Source organism: Peromyscus eremicus, chromosome 5 (assembly GCF_949786415.1).
Source record: "Peromyscus eremicus chromosome 5, PerEre_H2_v1, whole genome shotgun sequence".
NCBI classification, from domain to species: Eukaryota; Metazoa; Chordata; class Mammalia; order Rodentia; family Cricetidae; genus Peromyscus; species Peromyscus eremicus.
This window is the reverse complement of record NC_081420.1, coordinates 570223-598091: the sequence shown is the minus strand read 5'-3', so window position 1 is coordinate 598091 and position 27869 is coordinate 570223. Positions and strand designations below refer to the sequence as shown.

General features: G+C 42.8%; 2 protein-coding genes across 3 annotated transcripts in view; both read right to left on the bottom strand.

The window, feature by feature from the left end:
• Nucleotides 1-13363, bottom strand: part of Cdc14b (cell division cycle 14B) — a 93835-nt gene extending 80472 nt beyond the window's left edge. Inside the window, exon 1 of the mRNA XM_059262742.1 lies at nucleotides 12268-13363. Coding sequence (XP_059118725.1) covers nucleotides 12268-12427 — 160 coding nt within the window. The 5' untranslated portion in view covers nucleotides 12428-13363. The remainder of the gene's footprint in view (nucleotides 1-12267) is intronic.
• The window catches only part of Prxl2c (peroxiredoxin like 2C), a 73468-nt gene that overhangs the window by 24425 nt on the left and 21174 nt on the right, over nucleotides 1-27869 (bottom strand). Inside the window, exon 6 of one of the 2 annotated variants that reach the window (XR_009379228.1) lies at nucleotides 13388-13544. Coding sequence is in view for 1 of the 2 variants with exons in the window: in XM_059262741.1 (XP_059118724.1) it covers nucleotides 27748-27788 (41 nt within the window). In the remaining variant the exon portion in view is untranslated. Of the gene's footprint in view, nucleotides 1-13387; nucleotides 13545-27602; nucleotides 27789-27869 lie in introns of those variants that run through there. The other variant, XM_059262741.1, reaches the window with a different exon arrangement.

The following is a 27869-nucleotide window of genomic DNA, read 5'->3' as shown; positions in this document are numbered from 1 at the left end:
CTAGCCTGGTCTACAACGCAAGTTCCAGGCCAGCCAGGGCTACATAGTCTCAAAAATTTTGAGATCATCCCGCAGACAGCAAGAGCAGCACCAGGCCACACCAAGTCTTTCCCAGCTCCCTTGCTCAGTCTCTGCTGCAGCTCTCCCTGCAGCCATTGCAAGGATGAAACTGGAAATGCATTCAAATGTGTCTTGATTGAATTTGTGCTTTAAGCCCTTTCAGTTTCAATGATTTAAAATGAGAACACATTAACAGTGGAGTTAAAAATCCACACTCAGCTGTGTTCCTAGCTTTATAAACTAAGCCTTGCTGATATTTCACTATCAAAAAGAGAAGAAAAGCATGTTAAGATGCTTCAGCTCCATGTATGAGGCACTCACTTCCAACAAGCCACTTAGAAAGTATTTCAACAATAAATTCCAAATGCAGTTTAAGAACATCTTCCATAAAGTTAAGAACATAACTTTAATTCCATCACACATGCTTGTCAAAGCAATTCTCCCTCAGCGCCCTAAAGAATGTGAAACTTAGGGTATTTTTCTGCTCAGCTACTGAAATATTTAGCAACTTAATATTTAGAGACCAAAAGCAACTTGGGGAGGAAAAGGTTTATTTCATCTTACATTTCCAGATGAGGAACTCAAGGCAAAAACCTGATGGAAAATCTGAAGCCACACAGTTGAGTACTGGTTACCTGTCTTCAGTGAGATGACTAAGAATCTACTGCTCTCAGTATTCAGAGATAAGGGACACGTCCTTCCACATCTATCTTTAATCAAGAAAATGCCCCACAGTCAAGCAAGCCCACAGGCCACTCTGATGAAAACAATTCCTCAATTAAGATTCCCTCTTTCAGATGACTCTAGTTTGTGTTTAACAAGGACAAAAGTAAAGCAAAAAAGAATAATTTTTAAAGTAAAACACGCACACAGAAACATACACGAAGATACACCATAAAATAGGTCTTTTTTACCAGACACTGGAAAAATAACTGACACCATGTAGGAACAGTCAAATGACACTTCCAACATAAAACTGTCTCAAACTGATACTTTAAAGAACAAAGCCACACAGTTAAGCCCTTGTTACCTGTCTTCACTGAGATGACTAAGAATCTACAGCTCTTGTGTTCAGAGATAAGGGACATGCTATTATAAATCTTCCAGTCCTCTGCCCTCCTCCCTCAGTAACACTTGGTCCAATTCCTTACTCATAGCAATTGTACGATAAATCCTTATTAAATAGATATTTTAATTAATTCCATAGAATAATTCATACAGATGAGCAAAATGGAGAGAATGATTCAGCGGAGAAGGTCCTAAAATAGAGAGCTTTGCAGAATTTGAAATTCGTAAATGATATTAAAGAATTATGGATTGGGTATAAAAAGATCAATGTCATAAACTGCACAGCAGAGCTGAGAATAATTTCACTTTCAAATGAGAACCTGAAGGAACAACAAATTCCAGTGACATCAGGAACAAGATGTTTTGCTTTTGTGAAAAGTAGGCTGCCAACAGAATTCTAATGGGATAAAAGTGAACTACCTTGGAAATGGAATCAGTTAGTGATGGGGGTCTAGAATTAATTCCAGCCCAGCTTCCTCTGCTTTCCAGACAAACGGACTAAATATGACTGGCGAACAAAACATCCTCTAAGAGAACTGCTCCTCTGGAATATAAATGATACTAAGAACTAGTGGTCAAGATCACTTGCTGCTCTTGCAGAGAACCTGTGTTCAATTCCCAGCACCCACATGGCAGCTCACAACCATCTGTAACTTCAGGTGAGGGGATCTGATGGCCCTTTCTTGCCTCCTCGGGCATCGCACACATATGGTCCACTTACATGCAGGCAAAATGCTCGTACATATAAAATAAAAAAATATATAAAAAGAAAAAGTGAATAATTGAAATATATACTACTATATGTATGGGATCACTCGCTCCTCTTTTGAGCAACTCAAAAATCAAAACAAATTAGAATACTTTAAAAATTTTAAAATAAAACAGAGTGACTAATGCTGGAGCTCTGCAGCTCTGTCTGTGGTAAAGCACTTGCCAATCATACATGAGGCTCTGGGACTGATCCCTGGCACCCAGCTTGATTCCCTGTCTGAACCCAAAACAGAACATAAAAGCCCTTCCCTGAGCTCCAAATTGAAATGAGTATTTCATGAAATTTTCCTACTGCTTCATGAAAGAAACAAAAAACAAAACAGCAACAACAAAAATATATAAACCTGCCCAGTAGGCTCAGAAATACCTAGAAAATGGAAAGATTATTTTAAAGACCCTCTCTCAAAACAAACAAATCAAAAAGAATAGCTGTTATAACAGTTAATTATAAACATTCTTTCAGAAAGCACGTTCAAAGGGATTTCAATTACAAAAGACAAATTTTAGTACTACCAAAAATATTCACCACTTAGCATTCATAATTAATAAAATACCTGGAAATCACATTTGGTGTTGTCATACACAGAAATCAACTCTTCTCATAAGAAGACCAGTTTCAGATTCAGTTGTAAAGATGGTAATCCGTAGCCAGAGCTGAATCTGCCACCTCAAACTAAACCAAGAACAGACAAGCAGAAACAGACACAACCAAGAATCACAACTCACAGGTGAGATTTTACTGTTTCAAAGTATCAGAAAGAACCACAAAGTAGGCAAGGATCTGAATACCTTTGTTGGTGCAGTATCCATGAAAAGCTATTGAAAAAAGAGAGAAAGGGGCATAAAACTTCCATCAAGAAACAGGGTCTACATGAGATGTACATATCACTCTTGAATAACTTGCTGTAAAGGCTTACCACCAAGCCTGATGCCACCAGGCCTGACAGGTCAGTCCCTGGGCACACATAAGGGAGAAAACCAATTCTCCAGCACCTATGCTTGTGCGCGCGCACACGCGCGCACACACACACACACACACACACACACACACACATTCACAAACACACACGCTAAAGAAAAATAGAATTTAAATATATATCTTCAACTTTGAGATAGTTAAAATCAGTTTTTAAAATTTATTTTTAACTATGTATGTATCTGTGTATATGCCATCTGTATACAGGTTCTCAAGGACACCAAGAGGGCACTGGATCCCCTAGAGCTGGAGTTATATAAATAAGAGGCTGTAAGCTGCCTGAATAGGTGCTGGGAGCCAAGTCTGTAAGAACAATCTTAGCTGCTGAGCCATCTCTCCTGCCTTGTTTTTGTAGTCAATTTATTTTTGAAAATGTTTTCTACAATAATCCACCAATAATATTGTATGGGAAGCCAGATCATCTAAAAACAAACAAACAAACAAAAACGAAAAACACCAGAAAATAGAGGGGCTGCTCTTGCAGAGGACCCAGGTTTCATTTCCAGCACCCACAACTCCAGATCCAGAGGATCTGATACCCACTTCTGGTCCCTGCAGGCACCAAGCACACATGTGGTGCATGGACACACATGCAGACAAAACACTCTTACACATAAAAAAATAATTAAAATCAAACTAGAGCTGGGTGTTGGTGGCTCATGCCTTTAATCCCAGCACTTGGGGAACAAAGGCAAGAGGATCTCTGTGCGTTCAAGGCCAGCCTGGTCTATAGAGAATGTTCCAGGACAGCCAGAGCTGTTACTCATAGAAACCCTGTCTCAAAAAAAAAAAAAGAAGAAGAAGAAGCAAAACAAACCAACAAGCAAACAAACAGCAAAACCTAAAAGCTAAATAACTAACTTTGGAAGCTTAAAAAAACAAGGAGGTAAAAAAAGCCATACTGAATGACTGGTTACTTCCTCAGACTCCAATTTTCTATGTCTAGTACGGTTTCCTCACCTTCTGCCTCAACAACCAGTTGCATATGCAACTGGTAAAGGTACCTTCCAGGTGACAAATGGCTTTGAAATGCTAACATAAACAAATCTGTTCAGTTCTTTGCCCCCAAAATAAAAAAGATAATTCCAATATAAAAAATCTTAGAGGACGGAGGACTTGGGTGAAAAATATTCTGTAGCTAAGGTACAAATGAAAATAAAATGCTGTCTACTAAAGTTAACTTAAAATTAATTTTAAAATTTTAGTTAGGCATAATAAGGCACATCTTTAATTCCAACACTCAGGAGGCAGAGGCAAGTAGAACTCTGAGTTTGAGGTCAGCTTGGTCCACATAGCAAGCTCCTGGGAGACCCTGTCTCAAATAAATAAATATAAAAATAAAGACATTAATTTGGGATCTGGGAAGATGGTTTAGCAGATAAAGGTGCCTGTGATCTAAGTTCAATCCTCATAACCCATATAGTAGATTCTACTAAGTAGAAGGAAAGAACAGATTCACACAAGTTGTCCTCTAACCTCAAGACATGTTGGGGGCATGTGCACACAGGCACACACAGATAAATGTAAAGAAAAAAAAATTGTAGCCGGGTGGTGGTGGCACGCCTTTAATCCCAGCACTCGGAAGGCAGAGGCAGGTGGATCTCTGTGAGTTCGAGGGCAGCCTGGGCTACAGAGTGAGTTCCAGGACAGGCTCCAAAGGTACACAGAGAAACTCTGTCTTGAAAAACCAAAAAGAAAAAAAGAAAGAAAGAAAGAAATTGTAATTCATGATAATTTTTAAAAATCTTTTTCTGGCTTTTGACCCTTCCATATAACATGTCTCTGCTACACATGAAGTAACGGAAGGGGCTCAGAAAGGCAACTGCTGCTTTACAAAACAAAAGAGCGAACTAAGACCAGGTGCCCAGAAAACGCAATCCCAGATCAAGCCCTCGAGAGGCCATCTGTGGAATACTAAACATACAGATAGGACAGGACTCAATCATGCTTGCAATTAACCATCCTGAAAAATGGTTGTTGGCTCAGTATGTGTTTGTTTTACTTTCTAAAACCTTCTGCCTGTGGCTCCCACATGAAGACACATGTAAACTTAGCAACCTATAAGCTCTCCGGGATAATAGCTCAGACATGAATCAGAGCTTTGGTGTAGTGCTACTCTTTGAAGTCTTTAAAGAACACTCGTCAGTGTCTGAAGGCTGGCCTCACCGCCGGCTCTGATGGATCCTGTGACAGCCGTGCAGCAGCTGGGAGCTGTCAGTGAACAGCACTACCTCCGTGCTGATTCACAGATAGGGGACTGCATGCTTCTAAGCTGGGAGGAGCCTTCAAACATAATGACCTTCTTCCCCTGACACTCCACCACTGTCACCCGGGAAACCCTGGAGCATGGTGCAGCCTGGATCCTCAGCATTTGGGCAACAGGCCATGGTGTTCCCAGGCATCCCTTTCACTTCATCTTTGACACATCAGAGAATTGAGGCTCCAAAAAATTGTGAACAAAATCAGCCTGCACTCAGTCCCAGTGAGTGGTAGCAGGGCCAAGTAAGGTTTCTCCTGAGTCCTTAAGCCTTCCAAAACCTTGGCCTCACAGACCTCACTCTTCAAAAACTGACCCACAGATTTCAAGCTCAGCATACACTTGCCATCCTCTATCCCTCACCTTCACTCCAAGTTCTGTTTTCTCAGTTCATACACACACACACACACACACACACACACACCAGCTGTGTCCTGGTAATGTGTCTTTAATTTTAGCACCTGAGGTATTGTTGAATGAATGACATGTCTGAAAAGTTGGGGCTATGTTGGTGGTCAGTTTGGGAAACAGCATGCACCGGGGAGGACCCACATATTGCGTTGTTTTGTGCATTTGTCAAAGTTCACTAACCTTGCAGGTAATGGTCACCGAGTGCCCATCATTACAAGCCTACTTGCCTACGTGGCACAGGATGAGCTACTAAATGTTCAACATGACAAATAATTTTTGTACAACTATGAAATAGTTTTATCTGTTGGAAAAAGAAAAAGTCAAGCAGTCATGGCTTTACCAAACAGAAACCATTCACTGGGCCAATCACCAATCTCTGGCATCGACTGGCATCCTCAAGGGGAGACTGGAGAGTTGCATTATCTCTAGATGACCACTTGAAATTATTTAAAACCACACATATGGCTGGGAAGATGGATCCATGAGTAAAAGTGCTTGCTGCACAAGCCTGATGACCTGAGTTCAATCCCCAAGACTCATACAGTGGAAGGAAAGAACCAACTCCTGCAAGCTGTCCTTTACTGCTGTATGTCCACCCATCCCAAACAAACACACCACACACACACACACACACACACACACACACACACACACCCACACCAGTAACAACATAATTTAAAATGTTAAAACTGCACACTCACACAGCACCTTTCCTATAACGCACAGATCATCAGAATTTTTCAAGAACTGTTATCTGCATGTACCTTCTATGAACCACAGTGTGATTTTGGCCCTGCCGGCTCCAACCCCATTTATACACAAAGAATCAGCAATGATCATTGACTGGTGATTCCCTAGCTTTAGGACTGGTCCTGCGGCAGTTACCCACTTTCCCCTCACTCACATGCCTTGCCACTCTAAGGCCATAAATGGATAACATTTGAGGCTTAACTTTTCACCTGTGGGGGGATATAAATGCTTGAGCTGGCAGGTTTTAAAGACGAGTAACGTGACCAATCAGAAGCGATAAGCAGAAGAGGTAGGAAGCAAAGCAAACAAGACAAAGGCAAAAGTGCAGAAACTCGTCGCGGGTGGAAAGACAAGTGAACACTTCACAGAACCACCTCAACTACAACAGAAGCCATGAAAATGGATTTATTTTGCCCTCTGGCTCAGTGTTCTGTGTCACAGTATTTCCTCTTCTATCCAGAAAAATACACTTCCATCAGGGCAAACAATGAATATGCATGAGGATTTTACATAGTAAGCATTCAATAAACACTTCTTGAATTAATGAATAAATTCCCCTAGCCTATGACATCTGCTGTGAATTTTAAAGATCCTACAGGGAAAGGGGAGGGGGCAAGTGCTGCTTCTGTTGATTTCATTTGGTGAGTAGCCTGTGCTGCTGCTAACCAGTGCTTGGAAGTGACTAGCCTGACCTCAGCTAGAGTTTCTCCAATAAATCCTATTATGGTATAGACACTGGGAAATTTAAACGGAGGGAGAATAAGGAAACTTTAAACAGGGGCTGTAGATGTAGCTCAGTCATTAGAGTGCTTGCCTACCATGCAGAAGGCCTTGGGCTCGATCCCCAACACTGATAAACCAGGCCCTTAATCACAGCACTAGGGAGGTAAGGCAGAAGAATCAGAAGTTCCAAGTCAACCTTGGCTACATACCAACTTCAAGGCTATACTGAGCTACATGAATGAGATTCTGTCTCTAAAAACAAACAAATAAAACAAAGTACTTTCTGCCAATAGCAACTATTACTAATTTTCTTCAATAATTAGAAACTTAAAAGATAAAACAGTGAAATAAGTTAAAGGTCTGCATCAACTATTAGATCCTGAAAATGATCACATTTTGCAGCTGTGTTGGAATGCTTAAAAAAGTCTTCGTCAGCTGGGTGGTGGCGGCAGCAGTGGCACCGGCACACACCTTTACTCCCAGCTCTCAGAGACAGGCAAATCTCTAGGAGTTCAAGGCTGGTCTACATATGGACTCAAGGCTTGTACAGTGAGACTGTCATCACCACCCATCCCAACACAAAGCAATCATTTTGGGGCAGGGGAGACTGTCCTTGTTATTAGCAAAAAAGGAAGCTTTGCATGGGCATTTAATGGAAGGCAATATTTAATGATTTGATAGTTGAAAAAAGCTTTGGAACTCTGGTACCAAGGAGGTTCATAGAAAAATGAAATTCCTGCCTTCATCCAATCATTTTTTTCTCATATATTTCCCCAATTTTGAGTCCTACAGTTTTCAACCCACTGAAAACTCAAGTCCTCTTTCCTTCCTGTTTCATTCACCAGAAGCTTTCTCGGGTACCTTTAGTATCTCAGGGTATCAGCTACACAGTTCACCTGTCTTTAGGAGATTTGGTTTTTCATAGTACACCAGAAATACAGTTCAAGTTTAAAAAAAAAAAATCAATAACAACAAAACATACTGATTGGGTTGGGGTAAGAATTAAGCCGCTATTGAGTGGGTCAGCTCCTGGTTAAAAGTAAACCCCCCAGCACAACAGTGAGGCTAACCAGCCTCTAGACCAAACAAGAGTGATCACACAAGCATCCAGTATGAACAGCACACAATGAAACACCCTGGCAGGAATTCAATTTACAGATTGAATAGGCTGCTATAAAAGTATCAAGGGTTGCCCTGCAGTGGTGGCACACATCTTTAATCCCAGCACTTGAAAAGCAGAGGCAGGCAAACCTCTGTAAATTCGAGGCCAGCCTGGTCTACAAGGCCAGCCAGGGCTACACAGAGAAACCCTGTGTCAGGAAAAAAAAAAAAAAAAAAAAAAAAAGTGTGTGTGGTCTTTGTGGGTAAAAAGTTTGGGGTCTAGAGATGTAGCTCAGTGCCTGCCTAGGATGCATAAAACCCTGTGTTTATCCCAGTACCACATAAAACCAGGTACAGTGATTCCTGTAATCCCAGAACTCAGATGGGAGCAGAAGGCTCAGATGTTCAAGGTCATCCTCAGCACACAGCAAGCTTGAGGCAAACAGGCTATGTAAGAAAAAAGCTTTAGGGGCAGAGCAGGCAAACAGACAATATGCCTTAATTTTTTCAAACCAAGTCTGCTACGAGAGTCTTCCTGTTCAGTAACAGGTATTGGTAAAGATACAGAAAAGAGTGGCACTTCAAGGGTAGAAAGCTGACAGCCAAAGCACTTTTCAAGAGTGTGGCAGCTGCCCGAGATGTAAAAATATGAAGTATACTTCCAGCTCTGTATCCAAAGGAGCTGAAAGCATGTCCTGCACACGAATGTGGATAGTCCACTGAAGCTGTATAATGCTGGCCCAACATTTTTACTTCCAGAACTCACTCTATAAATGCAGTCACACACAGACTCCACATGGATTCTGCTGCCATTTGCAATAGAAACTAACACATTCTCAAACTCCCACTTAGTATTAAGAAATCATGATTCAGCCAGACAATATGATAGCACTGGGCAGTTAAAAACAGAACATCCTGACGGCTCAGCTGGAAAGAGAACCTGCAGCCAAGACTGATGACCTGAGTTCAATTTTGGAAACCCACATGGTGGAAGAAGTGAACCAACTCCCACAAGCCGTCCTGACTTCGTGCACACGGCCCTGTTAAGAATGAAATCAATTAAACCCACCTCCCTCTCCTCCCCCTCTCCCCTAACACAAATAAAGTAAAAAAGAAAATTTTAAAAGAAAAGTGAAGAATAAAAAACAGGACCAAACTGTTTCAGTAATAATGTTTAATTTTCTTTAAAACAATTAAGAAAACTATCAGGTATCAGGTATGGTGGCACATCCCTTTAATCCTAGCACTTGGAGAAGTAGAGGCAGAAAGATCTCTGTGAGTTCAAGGCCATCCTTATCTACAGAGCCCCAGACCAGCCTGCTACAGAGTGAGACCCTATCTCAAAAGCAAATTACAACAAAACAGTGACTGAGGGAAAACAATTTGGGAATGAAAGGACCAGCTGCCATCTGCTAAGCAAAGAGCCTTTACCTTCCTCCCTCCCTCCTCCCATCACCACCTCACACAAAAGAAGAAATGAAATTAAAAGTAATCTGAACGCTCCAATTTTTTTTGTTTTGCTTTTGTTTTCTTTTTTTTTGTTTTTTTGTTTGTTTGTTTGTTTGTTTTTTCGAAACAATGCTTCTCTGTGTAGCTTTGGCTGTCCTGGAACTCACTTTGTAGACCAGGCTGGCCTTGAACTCAAGAGACCTGCCTGCCTCTGATTCCTGAGTGCTGGGATTAAAGGTGTTTGCCACAACCACCTGGCCTGAACTCTACAATTTTAAGGTCAGCACAGCATAGTAGCTGATGCCTATAACCTCGGCACTGAGGGGGCTAAGACAGTAGGATACCGAGTTTGAGGCTGGTGTGGATTGCTTGCCGAGTTGCAGGCTAACCTAGACTATATGAGACCCTATGAGGGGTGCTGAAGAGACGGCTCTACAGATTCAGTTCCCAGCACCCACCACCTGGGCCTCCAGCCCACTCTTCCGGCACTGCACCCCTGTGGTGTACATATACACATTCAGGCACACACACACACACACACAATTAAATGATTTAGATTAAAAATTTTTAATTACTTCAATTGTCTTGAAGATAACACAGAAACAGACTGTTTTACTGTCTTTTCTCTTTTCTTTCAGGAAGCTGAGGCTATCACTGAAGGGCTGCAAGCCTTGTTCCCCTAGAGCTAGTTAGTCCGTTTCCAGGGCTTGTAACTGGACATATTTTGATTTTGTGCATATTTGCACCAGCTCTCAGTATTGTTGACATTTTCTAAGGTTAATTCTTTGATGGCTTCCTCTGGAAGGCTTGCTAAGTTACACTTTATCCCCCCAAAACAAGAAAAATTTCCTCCAATTACTGTTGTCAAAAATCTTTTGGTGGGTTGTAGCTCAGTGTTGGAGACCTGGCCTAGCATGCCCAAGGCCCTGAATGCCAGCTTCGAGGCCACTAACAATTTTTCTTATGAAAATAACCACCTAAATCTTATAACTTTTTTCTTTTTTTTCTTTCTTTCTTTCTTTTCTTTTCTTTTTTTTTTTTAAGACAGGATGATCTCTCTACATATACTTGGCTGTCCTAGAACTCATTATACAGATGAAGCTGACCTTGAACTCACATAGATCCACCTGACTCTGCCTAAAGGGTGCTACTAGGATTAAAGGCATATGCCACCATACCCAGCCTTACAACTTTTATTAAAGGCCACTTAAATATTCAACAGAGAACTGTCTAAATTTATAAAACATTTAAATCTATAAGTGTGTTTAAATTCCATAAACCTTTTTTATGGTTCTATCCTTTAAAGCCACACATCCTTTGGCCTAAGTAGTAATTAAAATCAAATGAGATTTTGAACACACCAATTGGAGGCTAGCATTCTGCTATGAAGTACTGTGCAAAGCAATGCAAAAATCAACTGTGAGCCATCCTGCATGGGTTTGCAAAGAATAGATACATATATGTGCCGGTCCAGGATAGTTCTGGAAAGATTCACAAGAAACTGGCAACATCAGTTACACTTAGAGGACACTCCTGTGTCTTTGCCACCAACTTTTCTCAACATACTCCTGTGTACCTCTACAATTCAGCGCTATACAAGGATGAACTTTTCCCCATATTAAACAGCCCTAACCAAAAATCATTTTAAGAGGTATAAGAGCAGAAGGAACGTGCAGATCCCACCAGCACAAAGTCTCTTTGGAAGGAACGTGGGCAAGCTGGCATCTCCACCTGCAGGGTCACCCGTAGATCTGGGAAGAAGCCAGTCAGGGGCTGTACTTAAAGCAGCTCCTTCCTCTTCCTCCTTCAAACACTAAGAAACCTTCCCCCTCCTCTCAGCTTCCTTTAAAATCGGTTTTATTTTCTAAACGCCCATCAATCTAGAAATACACTTTATACTAAATTTCTATGTTTGTCTAAACACTTCCTAAATCAATAAATGTTGTCACCAATCGAGCCCACCTGGAAAGTCCAAGTCCAGGGCCTGGAAACCATTTCTTAAAACCCCACGCTGAGGTGGACGCTGTCCGCCCCAGAAAACGCGGCACAATCCCTCAATCGCGCAGGCAGCTAGCTATGCAGCTGACAATGCGTTTCCATGTACAGCAGCACACCGAAGGCAAGCTCTGGCTTCGACACCAATCCCGGCAAACCCAGCAGCTGCCAAATTAATTTCTTTGGTCTTCAAGAACTGAAGCACTAAGAAAAATCACCCTCGAAAGCTGCTTTTCTACCTGCTCGGGCTGGCGGGGATTTCTCAGAAGTGACACTTCTGGGCTCTTAGGATGCTGGGTGGTTCAAACGCCATCACCGTGACACTTTTCTGGAGGCGCGAGGGAGGGCAAGGATCCCTGAGGAGGCCTGAGGAGGGCGCGATGGCGTGGGGAAGAGGGGGGCAACGGCCAAAGGCTCGGGAGGGATCCCACGCGTGACTAAGGCGCAGCGGGGCTTGGGCCCTCGGGCCAGCAAAGATCAGCGCCCTCGGAGCTCAGCAGAGGCTCGGATTGGCGTGAGAACCACCGCGCCAGCTATCCCGGAATGAGGTGGGTTCGAGGGCAGAGCCCTCCTCCGCCTCTGGAGGCCGGGTGCATTTACAGAGGTGACCCCTCGGCCCATCGCGGGTAAAGTTGCAGCCGCAGGCGCGCGGGCGGCGGGAGGCGCGAGGAGCCGCGAGCCTCGTGGGGGTGTGGCGGGGGCTCACCCGTGATGTCCAGGTACAGGTCGTCCTGCTGCTCCAGGCGGTGCAGCTCCTGCGGCGTGGAGCTGCGGCTCTTCTTCACGCCAGGAGAGGCGGACGAGCTGCGGCGCGAGCAGGGGGGCGCGGTAGCCCAAGCCGAGCGCCGCTCGCTCTTGCGCTTCATGGAGGCGGCCGCGGCCCGTCAGGGGACCGCGACCATGGCCCGGCAGCCCGGCCCGAGTCCTCGAGCTGCGTTTCCCGCTGCCCGCGCCCCGGGGGCCACCCAGCGCTGGCCGGCGGCTGGGGCAAAGCGCGCGCGCCCTGGGACGCTGCTGCCTGGGCGTCCGAGTTTAGCCGGCCGCGGCTCCCGGGGACCCCCAGGAGGGATGTTCCGTGGAGCTTCATTCACAAAAAGAAGGGCCCACAACCCTCCTCGGGGCCCGCCGGCTCGGGACGTTCATTGGTCAGTGCGGCGTGACGTCACGCAGCTGAGGCCTTCCTACAGGCAGGTACTCGGTGACGCCATAAAGAAAAGTCTGAGCGCTTCCGCCAATCGGGCAGAAAGCGTGCTGGCGGCCCCTGGGCGGGACCCCCCTAACTTTTGTCTCCTGTGTCCAGGTGCGACGCCCCAGTCCCCAGTTCCTCGAGAGAGTCCCCAAGTTCCTGTACAGCCCTTCCCTAGTAACTCCACTCCGGGTCTTTGGGATGGAATTTTCTTTTTTAAGTGTTTCGTGGGTTTCCTTGTAATTCGCGCCAAGGGAGCCTTGTCATGGCCGCCTACTAGGAGAGTGTAGCCTGCTGAAATGGTCCGCAGCTCTGTGGACACAGGCAGAGTGGACCTAAGAACTTAGAAGTTCAGACCAGCGCTGTTTTTTCCACCTATCGGAACAGAGCAATGAAGGCATCTTAGAGTCGGTAAAAACCACCTGGAGACGCGATTTGCCATGTTGGTTTGCTCCTTCAGGCATCTTACCCCGAGACCCTGGAGCTGCGCTAACTCTTGCTGTGCATAGCCCGGGTGCCCACGGTCCGATTTAACACGAAGTGTAGCAGCACGTGGCCAGCTGAGCCCTCGGACTTTTCTCTTTAAGTTCTGCCGGGATACAGCCCCATATTTTGCTAGTGTGTTAAAAAGATGTCAGACCTTTTTGGAACTTGACCACAGCTGCCATTTTGAAGGGCCTAGTTCCACCGTGGCATCTCACTGAGCGAGGAAACTGGAAACAGTCTTTAGAGTCGGTGGTCCCAAATTCTCCATCTGCAGGCCAATCCCTGTTGTCAACAGCGATTTAACTTCTAGTCTGCAAGAGAAGCCAGAGTCGGGGATGAATTTCTGCCCCTCCCCCCAGAAACCTCTCAGAAATGCAGATTTCACGGAGTTCCTTGTCCTAGGGTAGTTTTGGCTTTTGTTTTAGAGTTCCATTAAGCCAGCTAAGTAGGGGGGAAAAAAGGGGGTGTAGGACAGCGTTTCCTTAGCCAGAAACCGCTTAAGAACTAGCTTGGTTTCGTATTCATCTTTCGATTTTCCATAAGGACACCAACAAAGGCCTTACCTTTAAAATGTTCTACATGTTTGTAGTGATAGCAAAAACATTTGACCTGGAAGAGGAAATCTTCCACACTGTTCCAGGGCTCATAGTAGAAAGGCCACCACGTGTCACAATCAGAAATTTTAAGAGATTTTAAAAAAAAAAAAATAATTACATGAGGGTTGCTCCAGTGAGTCCCTAGGATTACAGAGAAGAAAGTATTCAAAGAGATTATTTGTTGTGTCTGACTACGCAGCCCAGACTGGAAATGGCATCTGCCTCTCCAGTGCTGGGATTACAGGTGTGGGCCACCAGAGGCACCTTACCGGGTTTTCTCTGTGCATGTGTCTAGTCTGTTCTGTTTTTTGAGGATCTGGGACTTACACCTAGGGCCTTGCACGTGCAGGATCTATTAGTAAGCCAAATTCCTGGCTCACGTTGGTTTTTGAGACTGGCTTAGTTAAATGTTTTAAGAGCCAAGTAGTTTCCATTTTCTCTCACCTTCAAATAGAATGTTTGAGCCAGGTGGTGGTAGTGCACACCTTTAATCCCAGTACTCAGGAGGCAGAGACAAGCGGATCTCTGTGAGTTCAAGGCCAGTCTGGTCTACAAAGTGAGTTCCAGGACAACCAGAGCTGTAACACAGAGAAACCCTGTCTTGAAAAACCAAAAACAAATAGAATGTTTGGGCTAGATTCTGGCCGCTAGAAATTCTAACAAAATGCATATGGTTTAAATAAAGGGGGAAAAGCTTATATATACATAATTATACCATGTAAGCATTTTCGGATTTTGCAAATTCATAATTTTGTGATCTTGCTGAAATAGTATTTTTAAAATGAGGCTTTTGATTATACCTTCTAATTATTCAGACATGTCTTTCATTCTTGGGAACTAGAAGTCCATGTGTTACAAATATGTTCATCACTTGGGTATGGCCATACAGGCCTGTAATATAAGCCCTTGGAAGATGAAAGCTGGAGGATAAGGAGTTCAAGGTCATCCTCTTACATAAGGGGTTGGAAGCCAGCCAAGGCTACAACCAGATCCTGTCTCCAAATAAAAAGATTCAAGGCCAGTCAGATAGCACAGTGTAAAGGCACTTGCCACCAAGTATAACAACCTGAGTTCAATCCCTGGAAACCCATTTATTAGAAGAGAACCAGTTCCCACAAGCCATCTTCTGACACATACCCCCCTCCACACATACTAAAGAAATAAGTAAATGTAACCTCAAACTCTTTATATTTTGTTTTTCTGTCATGTTTAGAAAATACCTTAGCTGATCTTTGTTGTGTGACATTTCCTTTGAATTGTCTGATGTCTCTAGTCAATGAGCTGACTTCTAGGTTCTGAGAATTTGGCTACAGGAAAGTGCCTGAGTTTGCTTACATGAGTACATTATTGTTCATTGTTTGATCACTGGTCATAGAATTGTAGAGTTTGAAAGCACTTCTTCTTTGACAGTGAGGACAGGGGACACAGAGGAGTGGTCAGTCAAGATAGAAAGACAGGGAACATTATGGGGACCTGGGAAGGAGAAGCCCCTTACTCGGGAGTATGACTGAAGTGTCTCAACAGCTGAGACTCAGGAATTTTAGGCTAGGACTGGAGAGGTCTCTGAACACTGCTCTTGCGGAGTACCTCAGTTTGGTTTCCAGCACCCAGGTCAGGCTGCTCACTGCTGCCTGTCACTCCAGCTCCAAAGGATCTGGCTAGGCACCTGCACTCATATGTACCTACCCAATGCTGCACACAAATAATTTTTTTTTTTTAAACAAAAGAGCTCCAAACTGGGAGATGGCTCAGTGTAAAGTATCTGCCGTGTAACAATGAGGACCTGAGCTTGGATCCCCAGCACCCATGTAAATAAAAAACCCAAAGATAATTATCTGTAATCCCAGCACTGAGGAGGCAAATACAGGAGGATTTCTTGGGCTCAGTGGCCAGTCTATCTGAATCTGTGGAAGACACATGACATGGCCTCTACACACATACATGTGCTTGTGCACCCACATGAACACACACACACACAAGAGAATTCCAGCACAATATTTGTTGTAAAGGTTCAAATTGGAGAATGCATTTCTTTTATATAGAAATATTATCAAGGGCTAATGATGTTTTGTATCTTTTAAAAATAAACTGGTCTCATGGGGCTGGAGAGATGGCTCGATGATTAAGAGCACTGGCTGCTCTTCCAAAAGACCTGGGTTAAATTGTGCCCATTTGGCGGCTCACTACTGTCTACTAGGTTCTGAGAATTTGGCTCCAGTTCCAGGGACTCTGTCACCCTCACACAGACATGCATGCAGACAAAACAGCAATGCACATAAAATCAAACTTTTTAAAATAAATAAACTGATTCCTACTGGGCATGACACACCTTTAACCCCAGTCCTTGGGAGGTTGAGGCATGAGAAGTACGGTGAGGTTGAGGCCAGCCTGGGCCACCTAGTGAACGTCAGGTCAGCTGGAATACAGAGTGAGACATTATCTCCAAAATCCAAAGTAAATTTTAATTGTTTTTGTTTTTCTGAGACAGAGTCTTACTATGTAGCTCTGGTTATCCTGGAACTCACTCTGTAGATGAGAATGGCTTCAGAGTCACAGAGATCTGCCTGCCTCAGCCTGTTGTGGAATAATCTTCTTGTACCCTGTGAATATATGTCACTCGGATTGGTTTAATAAAAAGCTGAGGGGCTGGAGAGATGGCTCAGAGGTTAAGAGCACTGACTGCTCTTCCAGAGGTCCTGAGTTCAATTCCCAGCAACCACATGGTAGCTCACAACCATCTGTAATGAGATCTGGCGCCCTCTTCTGTATACATAATAAATAAATAAATCTTTAAAAAAAAAAAAAAGCTGAATAGCCAATAGCTAGGGAGGATTTTGGGGACAGAGAGGGCACTGGGAAGAAGAAGGGTGGAGATGCCAGGAGATGCAGAGTGAGCAGGGTAGGCACTATGAAGATGAGGTAATAAAGCCATGAAGCAGAAAGTAAATTAATAGAAATGGGTTTAACCTAAGTTATAGGAGCTAGTTAGAAACAAGCCTAAGATATCGGCCAAGCTTTCATAATTAAGAAGGCTCTGTGTGGTTATTTGAGAGCTGGCTGGCACTACAGAGAAAGGCTCACTACCAATGGTGCCCAATGTCCGGCCACATATATCCACATAAGACCTGAGAAAGCTTTAAAAAAAGTTCTAAACACAGAAAAATGGAGCCCAGTGTGGCTTCCTAGTCTCTTGTCTCTCATGCCAGCCGCAGTACGGAGACACACTGCATGCTTGAGTCACCAGTGCACCCTGAAATAAGTCTCATGGCAAGTTTACAGAAAAGGTTACAGATATGCAGTAAAGTAGATTCAGACAGAAAAAAAAAATCTAAACAGGTTACAGTGTTTTTAACAATGTATGTAGGCTTAAGAAAAAATGGGTATAGACAGTCATAGAAAAAATAAATAGCTTAAAAATAATAGTCTTTAAAGAGAGTAAAGTACTAAAAAAATAAGCACATAAAGATGAAAAAATACACAGGGAGTCTGGACCCTATATGGTGTCTTGTTAACTTTAAATTTTTTAAATGCTAATGTACAAAAAACAATAGCTGCTGAGAGACATTAGATTATGGAAACTGCTAAATTAAACCAACCTATATATTTTAAAAATGTCTTAACTTCAAAATGGAAGTCAGATAATGTGTTTCACTGGGGGAGAGGTTATGTTTTTGTTTCCACAGAAAACGAAAGGCTGTGGATTCTTTCCAGATTACTAGAGATCAGATTTGATTGGGGAAAAACTCCTGAATATCTTGGCTACAGACATATGGGAATGAGCCAAAAAAGACTACAGGATAAGTGATGTGTAAGCTGATCCCTTGACATGGGAACAGCTCTGAGATGAGACATGATAAATCTTGTTGGCTACAGAGTCCTCATGACTTATTATTACATGCCATCCTTTCATATGGCATGCATAGAGATCTATATTACAGTTTGATTATACAGTCCAAACAGACATAAAGTTAACAGACGTCTTTTACCTGCTCATACGGAAAGTAAAAAATCATCTTTTAACTACTTGTGTGCACTGCACATTCCATACTTGTGTTAATGCAGATATGTATGTTATCTTTGAAAGTTTATGTGTTTTCACAGCATGGGGACCAAACACCAATGAAAATAGGTGGCCCAGATGATCCAACATCTCAGAGTAACTGTTGCAGTTTCTTCAGAGTTCTGTATCCAGAACAACTTCAAGGATGCTGGCTGAGATGGTCCAGCCTCACAGATTACTCCAGGACTTCACATAAGTCCTGCACTTTCCCATTACACAGAGACTGAACAACAAATAATATAGCTAGCTCTCCCAGGACTTGACCATTATCCCAATTTTCCCAGGGTCTCCTAAAGATGCCAGTGCCCCAAACAATAGGAGGCAGTCTAGAAAACACAATGCCCACATTCCCAAGAGGTGGGTTGGGTGGCTTTTGGCCATTCGATGGGTTATAGATGTTTGTCATCATTTAGGGGGATTGTTTCCAAGTTGTTATTATTCATGGTCAGGAAAAAAGCTAAACAAAGGATTTAGATTCAAGGATCTTTTTCTGAACTAAAAAAGGAGATATAGTATGAAAATGTTGAAATAAAGGGTGGATTGTTGAGTCTACTTTTAACCAACTAGTCTCAAATATTTTACATTGGTATGGATTTTTGTATACTGATACAAAGTTAAGGTTATTTTTGTTATACTCCATATGTTTCTACTCTTGTTTAAGGTATTATACCCATACAGCTCATTTAAAAAGGTTATGTAAAGTTTTAGTCTTTAAAGGCTATTTAGAATATTAAAAAGAATACAGGTTAGTAGTTAAGTCATCTATGACAATCAAACTTACAGTCATATTAGGTATGTTTTCAAGGTCATACAGAAATATATTTTAGATAGATGGTCTCCAAACACTTCAAAGAGTTATGGAATATAGCATTTGAAATGTTTTAATAGCAAGGCTTGCCAGGCAGTGGTGGTGCACGCCTTTAATCCTAGCACTTGGGAGGCAGAGGCAGGCAGATCTCATTGAGTTCAAGGCCAGCCAAGTCTACAGAGTGAGTTCCAGGACAGGCTCCAAAGCTACATAGAGAAACCCTGTCTCAAAAAAACCAAAAAAAAAAAAAAAAAGTATAATTAGCTGCTGTGGATATTGGTCTGTATAATGCTGATTGGCCAGTAGCCAGGCGGGTTCTTTGTGTCCCCATAGGATACAGTGCCCCCCTCCAGCAGGAAGTAGTAAGAGAAACTATGCCCAAATTCCCAAATATACCAAGCTGGTTTTAGAGATGGAATTGGCTCACTCTTTCTCTAAACCCAAGCATATTGCTAAAAGAAAAAGTTGAGAGATTCTTGTGTCCCCTATCAGAAGAGCCCTCTGATGTGGGACAGAGTAAAACCAATATTTTTATTTAAAGCAGGTTATAAATGTAATCTCTTTCTAAAGAAGAAAAGGGATAGTTTAGATATGATAGGATGAAAGGGTAGATTAATGAACCTACTTTTATTTTATTTTATTTTTTTTGGTTTTTCGAGACAGGGTTTCTCTGTGTAGCTTTGCACCTTTTCCTGGAACTCACTTGGTAGCCCAGGCTGGCCTCGAACTCACAGAGATCCGCCTGGCTCTGCCTCCAGAGTGCGAACCTACTTTTAAAGAGTAACAACTTGTTTAAAATGTTTTACATTGCTATGGATTTTAGTTTATTGATACAAGTTTAAACTTAATTTTGTTATACTGTATATATATATTTCTACTCCCCTTTGAGGTATTATGTTTATGTAACTCATTTAGATTGTAATGGATAATTACAAAATACAGATTAATAATTAGTCTTCTATGATAGTCAAACTCATAGTCATGTTAGTTAAGTTTTCTAGGTATACATAGATATATTTCAGATAGATAGGTAATCTTCAAACACTTCAAAGACCTACAGAATATGGCATTTAAAATGTTTGAAAAATTTAGACTTTCTGGACAGTGAGACATGTCTGCTCCTGGCAGCACCAGATTTACTTCAGAGAGGAGGATGGGCATCGAAAACACTCTATATAGAGTTTATCTTTACCTTGGCAAAAATAGCCATTTGGACAAGAAACTGTTCTTGCCTGGACTGCTTGATCGACTGGACATGCAGGGCCCATAGGAAGGTGACCACTGATCTTTGCTTGGCAAAATGGTCCTTCAGGTTCCTGCTTTGCAGAGGAAACTGTCAGACATTCTACAGGACACAGAGATATCTCCAAAGTTTGTGTTAGGGCTTGGTGTTCAAAATGGGGTATTGATGTGATAGAACCTTTAAGAAAAGGAATTAGTAGAAAGTCAGTAGGTCTTGGGGGCACCATCCTCAGAAAGAATTAGTACAGGTCTCCTGGATAGAGGTTAGCCCCTAAGAGGGTGGGTTACTATAGGAGAGGTTGGCACTTCCCTTGAATCTCTCTCTGTGTGTGTATCACTGTTACTGTCACACTGCTGCCATTGTTAAGCTGTCCACCATGAGGTCCGCCACCACTTATCCAGTGTGTACTGGTGCCAAGCCTGCAGTGCTTGGATTAAAAGTATGTGACCCCACTCTTGGCTTGGTGCTATACTAGTGAACTTACAACACTGTGAGTGAAACAAACCTCTGTTCTGAAGTACCTAGCCTCTGGTATTCTGTAGAATACAGCAACAGGCTATGAGCTAACCCTCCACACAGACATGAGCATGATTCCCTCTATCCAGACCGTGTCCTGTAGTCATTCCTCTGCCTCCAGCTCCCTCTCCTTGCTTTGCTTTCTGCTCTCCATGTCAGATACATCTTCTTGCACAATATTTTGGCTTCTGAAATTTATTTCTGGCTTTCTCATCCTGACCGAGTTGGACAAGCCCTTCTGGCTGAATCCAGGTACTCTTAGACTTACAGGGCTTGAACAATCTCTCCTGGACTCTTCAGAAGTGGCTGCAGATCCAAGTTGACTCTGCCTGTGGGCCCAGCTGCCAAACCAGGCCTCCTCCCAGGGCAGGACACAGCAAGCTTCACAGTCATAATTGGCAAAGATAATCAGGTATAATCAAAGATAATAGCTACCACCTCCTTTACCCACACTACACACATTTTTCTTGCCAACTATTACAAAACAAGAAAGACATTCTTATTTAACTCTCCCCTTATTGACGTGGAAGTAATTGAAAGGCATCAATATAAAGTCTCTTCCAAGGCTGTAGAAATGCAAAAGCAATTTATTCTTCATCTCCTGTTGGGGCTAGGAAGAACATTCTCAAAGATTTTCCGATTTGAGAAGAGAATTAACTACCAATTCTAATACGTTGATTTTCTCTGTGTATTTTTTATTCAAGCCCCTTCATGGAGATGGAATCCTAACACACCCTTTGGTCTCATTTTTCCCACAAAGGCCAGAAGAAGGCTTCAGTTCTCATGAGTTTCAGGAGTAATCCACCATATGTGTTCTGGAAAATGAACTCTGGTCCTCTGCAAGAGCAGTCACACTTAAAACTGCTGAGCCACCTCTTCAGCCCCCATTCTATTTTTAAATGCAGTCACAAGAACAGGGAATCCTTTAATCCAAAGTTAGAGGCTGTGGAAGAGGAAAATATCCAAAGATTAAAGAACCCATAACATAGGCAATCTAATTCTTAAAATTAGTGAAAGTGACTCATGTCTTGTGCATGCCTATGTTTGAGTGAGTTTGTGAGTACGTGCTTGTGTGTGTGTGTGTGTGTGTGTGTGTGTGTGTGTGTGTGTGTACAGTACACATGCTGTTATGCCAGTGTGTGTGGTGGCCAGAGGTTGACAAGTGTCTTTCCCCAATCAATTTCCATCTTTTTTTATACTAATTTTTAAATTTTTAATTTTATGTGTGTGGGTGTTTTGCCTGCATGTATGTCTAGGCACCTCTTGCATGCCTGGTGCCTGTGGAGGTCAAAGAGGGCATTGGATCCTCTGGAACTGGAGTTACGGACAGCTGTGAACTATCCTGTAGACTAGAACCCCAGTCCTTTGGAAGAACAGCCAGTGTTCTGAGCCATCTCTCTAGCCCCTCCAGCTGTATTTTTTGAGGCAGGGTCTCTCATTGAATTTGAAGTTCATCTGATTCAGTGGCTGGCTGGCTAATGAGCTTTAGGGATCCACCTGCCCCCACCCTTACATCCCTTCTAGGACACATATTGCCTTCTGCAGATGATTCCTACTATTTCCCCACTCTCAAAGATCCACCTGACTCGGGCTCCTGACTGCTGGGACTAAGGATGTATACTACCACACTCAACTCTGGTCTATTTTTTCAATTCTAGGACAAAATAATCTAAAAAAGCATACAAGTAGAAATTATATATATGTATATATAATACATTTGATACATATTATTGGGGGGTGTTGATGCTAGGAGCTGAACCCATGTTCTCATTCACTCTCTCTCTCTCTCTCTCTCTCTCTCTCTCTCTCTCTCTCTCTCTCTCTCTCTCTCTTTTTGTTTTTGTTTTTTTTGTTTTTTTGTTTTTTTGAGACAGAGTTTCTCTGTGTAGCCCTGGCTGTCCTGGAACTCACTCTGTAGACCAAGCTGGCCTCTAACTCAGAGATTCCCCTGTGCTAGCACTGTCCAGCCCCATGTTCTCTCTTATGCCAGCAAAATATCCAACCACTAACCTACATCCCCATCCCTACTGGATTTTTGGGTATGTTGTTGTTATTTTGTTTGAGACAGGGTCTTACCAAGCAACCCTGGATGGCCTGAACTCACAGAGCCCTGCCTCTGCCTCCTGAGTGCTGAGATTTTAATGGATTTTGTGTGATTTAATTGAAAGCCTGGGTTCTCCATTCACAAACTCAATTTTTAGTGTGGGGAAGTGACACATTTTTTTTCTCTCCTCCAAAAGTGTCAGATGCTTACGGTGTTTAAATGTGACATGTCTCCATACTCTTATGGTGTTTAAATGTGGTGACATGTCTCCATACTCTTATGGTGTATAAATGTGGTGACATGTCTCCTACCAGGAAGACATGTTTCTGGGGCTAAATTTTAATTTCCTAAAATTCTAACAAATATGGATCATTTGTGTGGGCAGACATATTTGAGGTTCTGGGGAGCAAAGTGATAGTTACAAGCATTCTAGGCAAGAGCTCAGCCACTGAGCTACACTCCTAGACCTCTTCGTCAGTTGTGAGACAGGGTCTCATTAAGCTGCCTGGACTGGTATCAAACTGCTATCCTGTCTTACATTCTGTACTGTATCAGTGAGAATGCAGGCCTATGTTCCCACACATTGCTTGGAAATAAAAAGCTATTCCCTATTTACATTAAGTCAGTAAACATGTTCACGTATGGCATTTTAAGTCCTTAGGGGTTGAAGTTTGGAAATGTCAGTGACTCACCGATTCCAGATTGCTAGTTGAATAAACTAAATAACAGCAAATTGTAACAATTGATAAAGAACCTTTTGAAACATCCTGACTATCTCCCTATACTTTTAAGTCATTATACAATGATTGGCATATTTAAAATACTTTTCTAGAAACAAGTTTGGCTTCTGTAGGTGCTTTCGTCAACTCTCATTGTGATGAACAAGGCTAATCTGTACCTTCTGGAGCTGCTGTGGAGAACTCTAGAGCAGACCTCTACACTGCTTCAACTGACTGCAGTCCCAGGACTTTCCAGCTCCTGTGAAACAGTTTACACTGTGCAAAGGGACACTTGTCATTCATTTATTGTCGTCTTTCGTACTTTCTTTTTGAATCAGGGTCTTATGTAGCCCAGCCTGGTCTCATACTCACTATGTAGCTGAGGATGACCTTGAACTTCTGATCCTTCTGCCTCCATCTCCCAGTGGTTGAACTACAGGAATGTGCCACCATGCCTGGGCTTATGCAGCACTGGGGATCTGGGCTTCATGGACATTAGCCACTCTACCAACAGAGCTGTGTTCCCCAGCCCTCTTTTTAAAAATCACATTTATTTGTTTTTGTGTGTGAGTATATATCTGTGTGTAGTCACATATGTGTGCCACAGCATGTGTGTGTGTGTGTGTGTGTGTGTGTGTGTGTGTGAGTGCATGTGTATGTTGGGGGCTTGTCAGAGAACAACTTGCATTACTTAGTTCTCTCATTCCACCAAACAGGTCCCAGGTATCGAACTCAGTTCATCATGATTTAATCTTAGCACTTGAGAAGCCAAGGTAAGTAGAGCTATGTAAGTTTTAAGCCAGTCTAATCCATATAGTGAGCTCCAAGCCAAACAGGGCTACACAGTGAGATCCTGTCTCACAAAACATAAAAGCAAAAACTACACACACACACACACACACACACACACACACACTTAAATATATATACTTTATAAATTTTATATTTATATGTTATATAAATATATATATAATATTTAAGTGTGTGCGTATGTATATAAAGGATTTTTTTCTGCAACTGCTTTGTTTTCTGGGATCATGTTGTATGGTGGTTTGAATGAGAATGGCCCCTATAGGTTCATATATTTAAATACTTGGTCCCCAGTTGGTGGAACTGTTTGGGGAGTAGGGGGTGTGACCTTTGTTGGAGGAGGCAAAGGCTTTGAGGTTTCAAAAGTGCATGTCATTCCAGTTGGCTCTCTGCCTCACTGTCTTTTTTGTTTGTTTTTGTTTTTCGAGACAGGGTGTCTCCGTGTAGCTTTGGAGCCTGTCCTGGAACTCACTCTGTAGCCCAGGCTGCCCTCGAACTCACAGAGATCTGCCTGCCTCTGCCACCTGAGTGCTGGGATTAAAGGCGTGCACCACCACTGCCTGGCTCTGCCTCACTGCTTTAACACATGACCTCTCAGCTATAGCTACAGCACATGCCTGCCTGCTGCCACTGTGCTCCCCTGCCATGGCAGTTACAGATTCTAACCCTCTGAACCTGTGAGTCCCATTAAATACTTTCCTCTATAAGTTCTTGGTCATGAAGTCTCTTCACAGCAATAAAAAAGAAACCAAGACACAGCCTCTCAGATATGCACACTTTTGGTTTGGTTTTCACGGGTGTACATGGTAAACACAATGTCCTCAACCATTTTCATGGTGCTGGACATTTGGGGCACTCCAGTTCATAGCTGTGACAGTGTTGCAGTTAGCATCCTTCAGCTTCTTATCTGGCTTCTGTGTGAGGCAGACTCTGGAGATTTATACAGTGCTGGGATTACAGGTGTATACCACCATACCTGGCTGATTATTGGAACTTTATTTTTTATTTAAATTTATGTGTGTCTGTGTGTATGCATATATTCATGTGGTGTCCAAGGAGTCCTGAAGATGGCGTTCGATCCCCTGGAGCTAGGAGTTACTTGTGGTTGTGAGCTGCCTGACATGGGGTTTGGGAACTGGATTTGGGTTCTCTGAAGATCAGTGTTTTTTGTTTGTTGGTTGGTTGGTTGGTTTTTTGTTTTTTAAGACAGGGTTTCTTTGTGTAGCACTGACCATCATAGAACTAGCTCTGTAGGACAGGCTGGCCTCTCATGCACAGCTGGGCGGTGGTGGCGCACACCTGTAATCCCAGCACTCGGGAGGCAGAGGCAGGTGAATCTCTGTGAGTTTGAGGCCAACCTGGTCTACATAGCTAGTCCAGGACAGGCTCCAAAGCTACAGAGAAACCCTGTCTCAAAAAAACAAAAAAAAAAAAAAAACAAAAAAACAAACAAACAAAAAAAAAAAAAACAAAACAAAAAAAACAAAAACAAAAAACAAATATGCACCACCACCGTGTATATTCTTAATATTGAATAATTCTTAACTAAGAATAAAATAAACAGAATAATTATGGTTACATGTTATTATTTAGTCTGTTTTTGTTTTGTTTGTCTGAATCTGTGTCTAAAGCCAAAATATCACTGATATTTTTCTAAGAACCTTTTTTGTTTTTATGTGATCTAAAAAATACTTGGGTGTGTGTGCACATGTGTACATATGTGTTTATAAACATCGCAGTGCATGGGTGGTTAGAGAACAACTTTCAGAAGCTCATTCCTCCTCTCTACTGGGTCAGTCCTAAGGATGGAACACAGTTTTCAGGCTTGGTGACAAGCACATTTTCCTCACTGAGCCATCTCACTACCCCCTTAACAATTATGGGGGGTTTGGTTTCTTGAGATTTTTTGTTTTCTTTTGGCGGAGATGGTCTCACTATATACCTAGGTGGTCTGGAACTCACTATGTAGATCAGGCTGGCCTCAAACTCACAGAGATCTACCTGCTTCTGCCTCCTAAGTACTGGGATTAAAAATGTATGCGACCATGCCTAGCTAAAACAATTATTATTATTATTATTATTATTATTATTATTATTATTATTTTTCAAGACAGGGTTTCTCTGTTTAGTCTTGTTGTCCTGGAGCTCACTTTGTGGAGCAGACTGGCCTCAAACTCAGAGACCCACCTGCCTCTGCCTCCTGAGCACAAGGACTAAAGGTGTGCAACACCACCGTCCGGCCATAAAAACAAATTCTTTAACCTAAATTGAAAACCATTTCTTTTCTTTTCTTTTCTTTTTTTTTTACACAATGTATGCATGTCAAGTGCATGTCTTAAATGATCCATCCATCCATCCATCCATCCATCTTTCATCTGCCTGTGCTGCTAAGCAAGCACTCTACCACCAAGTCACAACCCAGCCCTACAACACACTGCTTAAAATAACTATTGATTTTGAAGTAAACCATAACACATCCTTAGAAAGTTTATCTATCTGCATGGTCAGAGTCTACCTCAGCTGTATGGTAGAAGGTATAACGTGAGCAAATATTTGCAGATTACTAGTCTATCCCAAGTTGTCTTGGGATTCATTCTTCTATTTTTAAATTAAGATTCACACTGGGCAGTGGTGGCGCACGCCTTTAATTCCAGCACTTAGGAGGCAGAGGCAGGCAGATCTCTGTGAGTTCAAGGCCAGCCTGGGCTACAGAGTGAGTTCCAGGAAAGGCACAAAGCTACACAGAGAAACCTTGTCTAGAAAACAAAAACAAAAACAACAAAAACCAAACCAAGGGGCTGGAGAGATGGCTCAGTGGTTAAGAGCACCGACTGCTCTTCCAGAGGTCCTGAGTTCAAACCCAGCAACCACATGGTGGCTCACAACCACCTGAAATGAGATCTGGTACCCTCTTCTGGCCTGCAGGGACACTTGCAGACATAGCACTGTATACATAATAAATACATAAATCTAAAAAAAAAAAAAAATCGGGGTTGGGGATTTAGCTCAGTGGTAGAGCGCTTGCCTAGCAAGCACAAGGCCCTGGGTTTGGTCAGGGCGGGGGGGGGGGGGGGGGGGGGGCGCGGACGGGATGAGAGGGGGGGGACGGGACAGGACACCAAAACAAAACAAACAAGATTCACTTTGCCTCTAGGGATGGACATGTTAGGCCAGCATTCTATCATGGAACTACATACATACCCATCCCCTAAAAGAAAAATCTGAGCATGATTTGTTTTACCTAGTGCTGCGGATAGAACTTAGGGTCTCACACATGCTAAACAAATACTGTCATTGAACTACAGCCTGATTTGTTTTCCTTTATTAGCTGGATGCTGCTGTTGTCAGGGCTTGTGGGCTTAACAGACCTTGCTTCAGTTTTCTGAGTAGCTGGAACTGCAGTTTACTTGACTGTTCCTTGCTTTCAGCCATGATTTTCAAAATTTGCAGTCATCTCAAAGGTTTTTGTTTCCACAGCAGTTCACTGCAGAAGGCTCCCAGTGAATTCCTTCCTGGGGTCGTGGCCCATGGAGAGAGCTGTTCTGAGAGGGTGCAGCCCATGGGTCTCATGCCCCACGTGTGTGCCTTCAGAGGGTTTCATGCAAGGGTTGTAGTTGAACTCTACTGCCTGTTGTTTGAACTGGCCAAAGACCAGTTTTCTCCTAAGCTGGGAATGAATTCCTGCTTCCCGGGTGATCCACGGCTTCACACATTGTCTTCAGCCTGCTTTTAGGTTGTTTGTGGCCCTTCTGGAATTAACTGTAAAAAATGTTCTTCCCTGTGAAATGTGTTTTATGGATGATGGTTATAATAGTAATTCCATACAGTGTGCAGTGTATA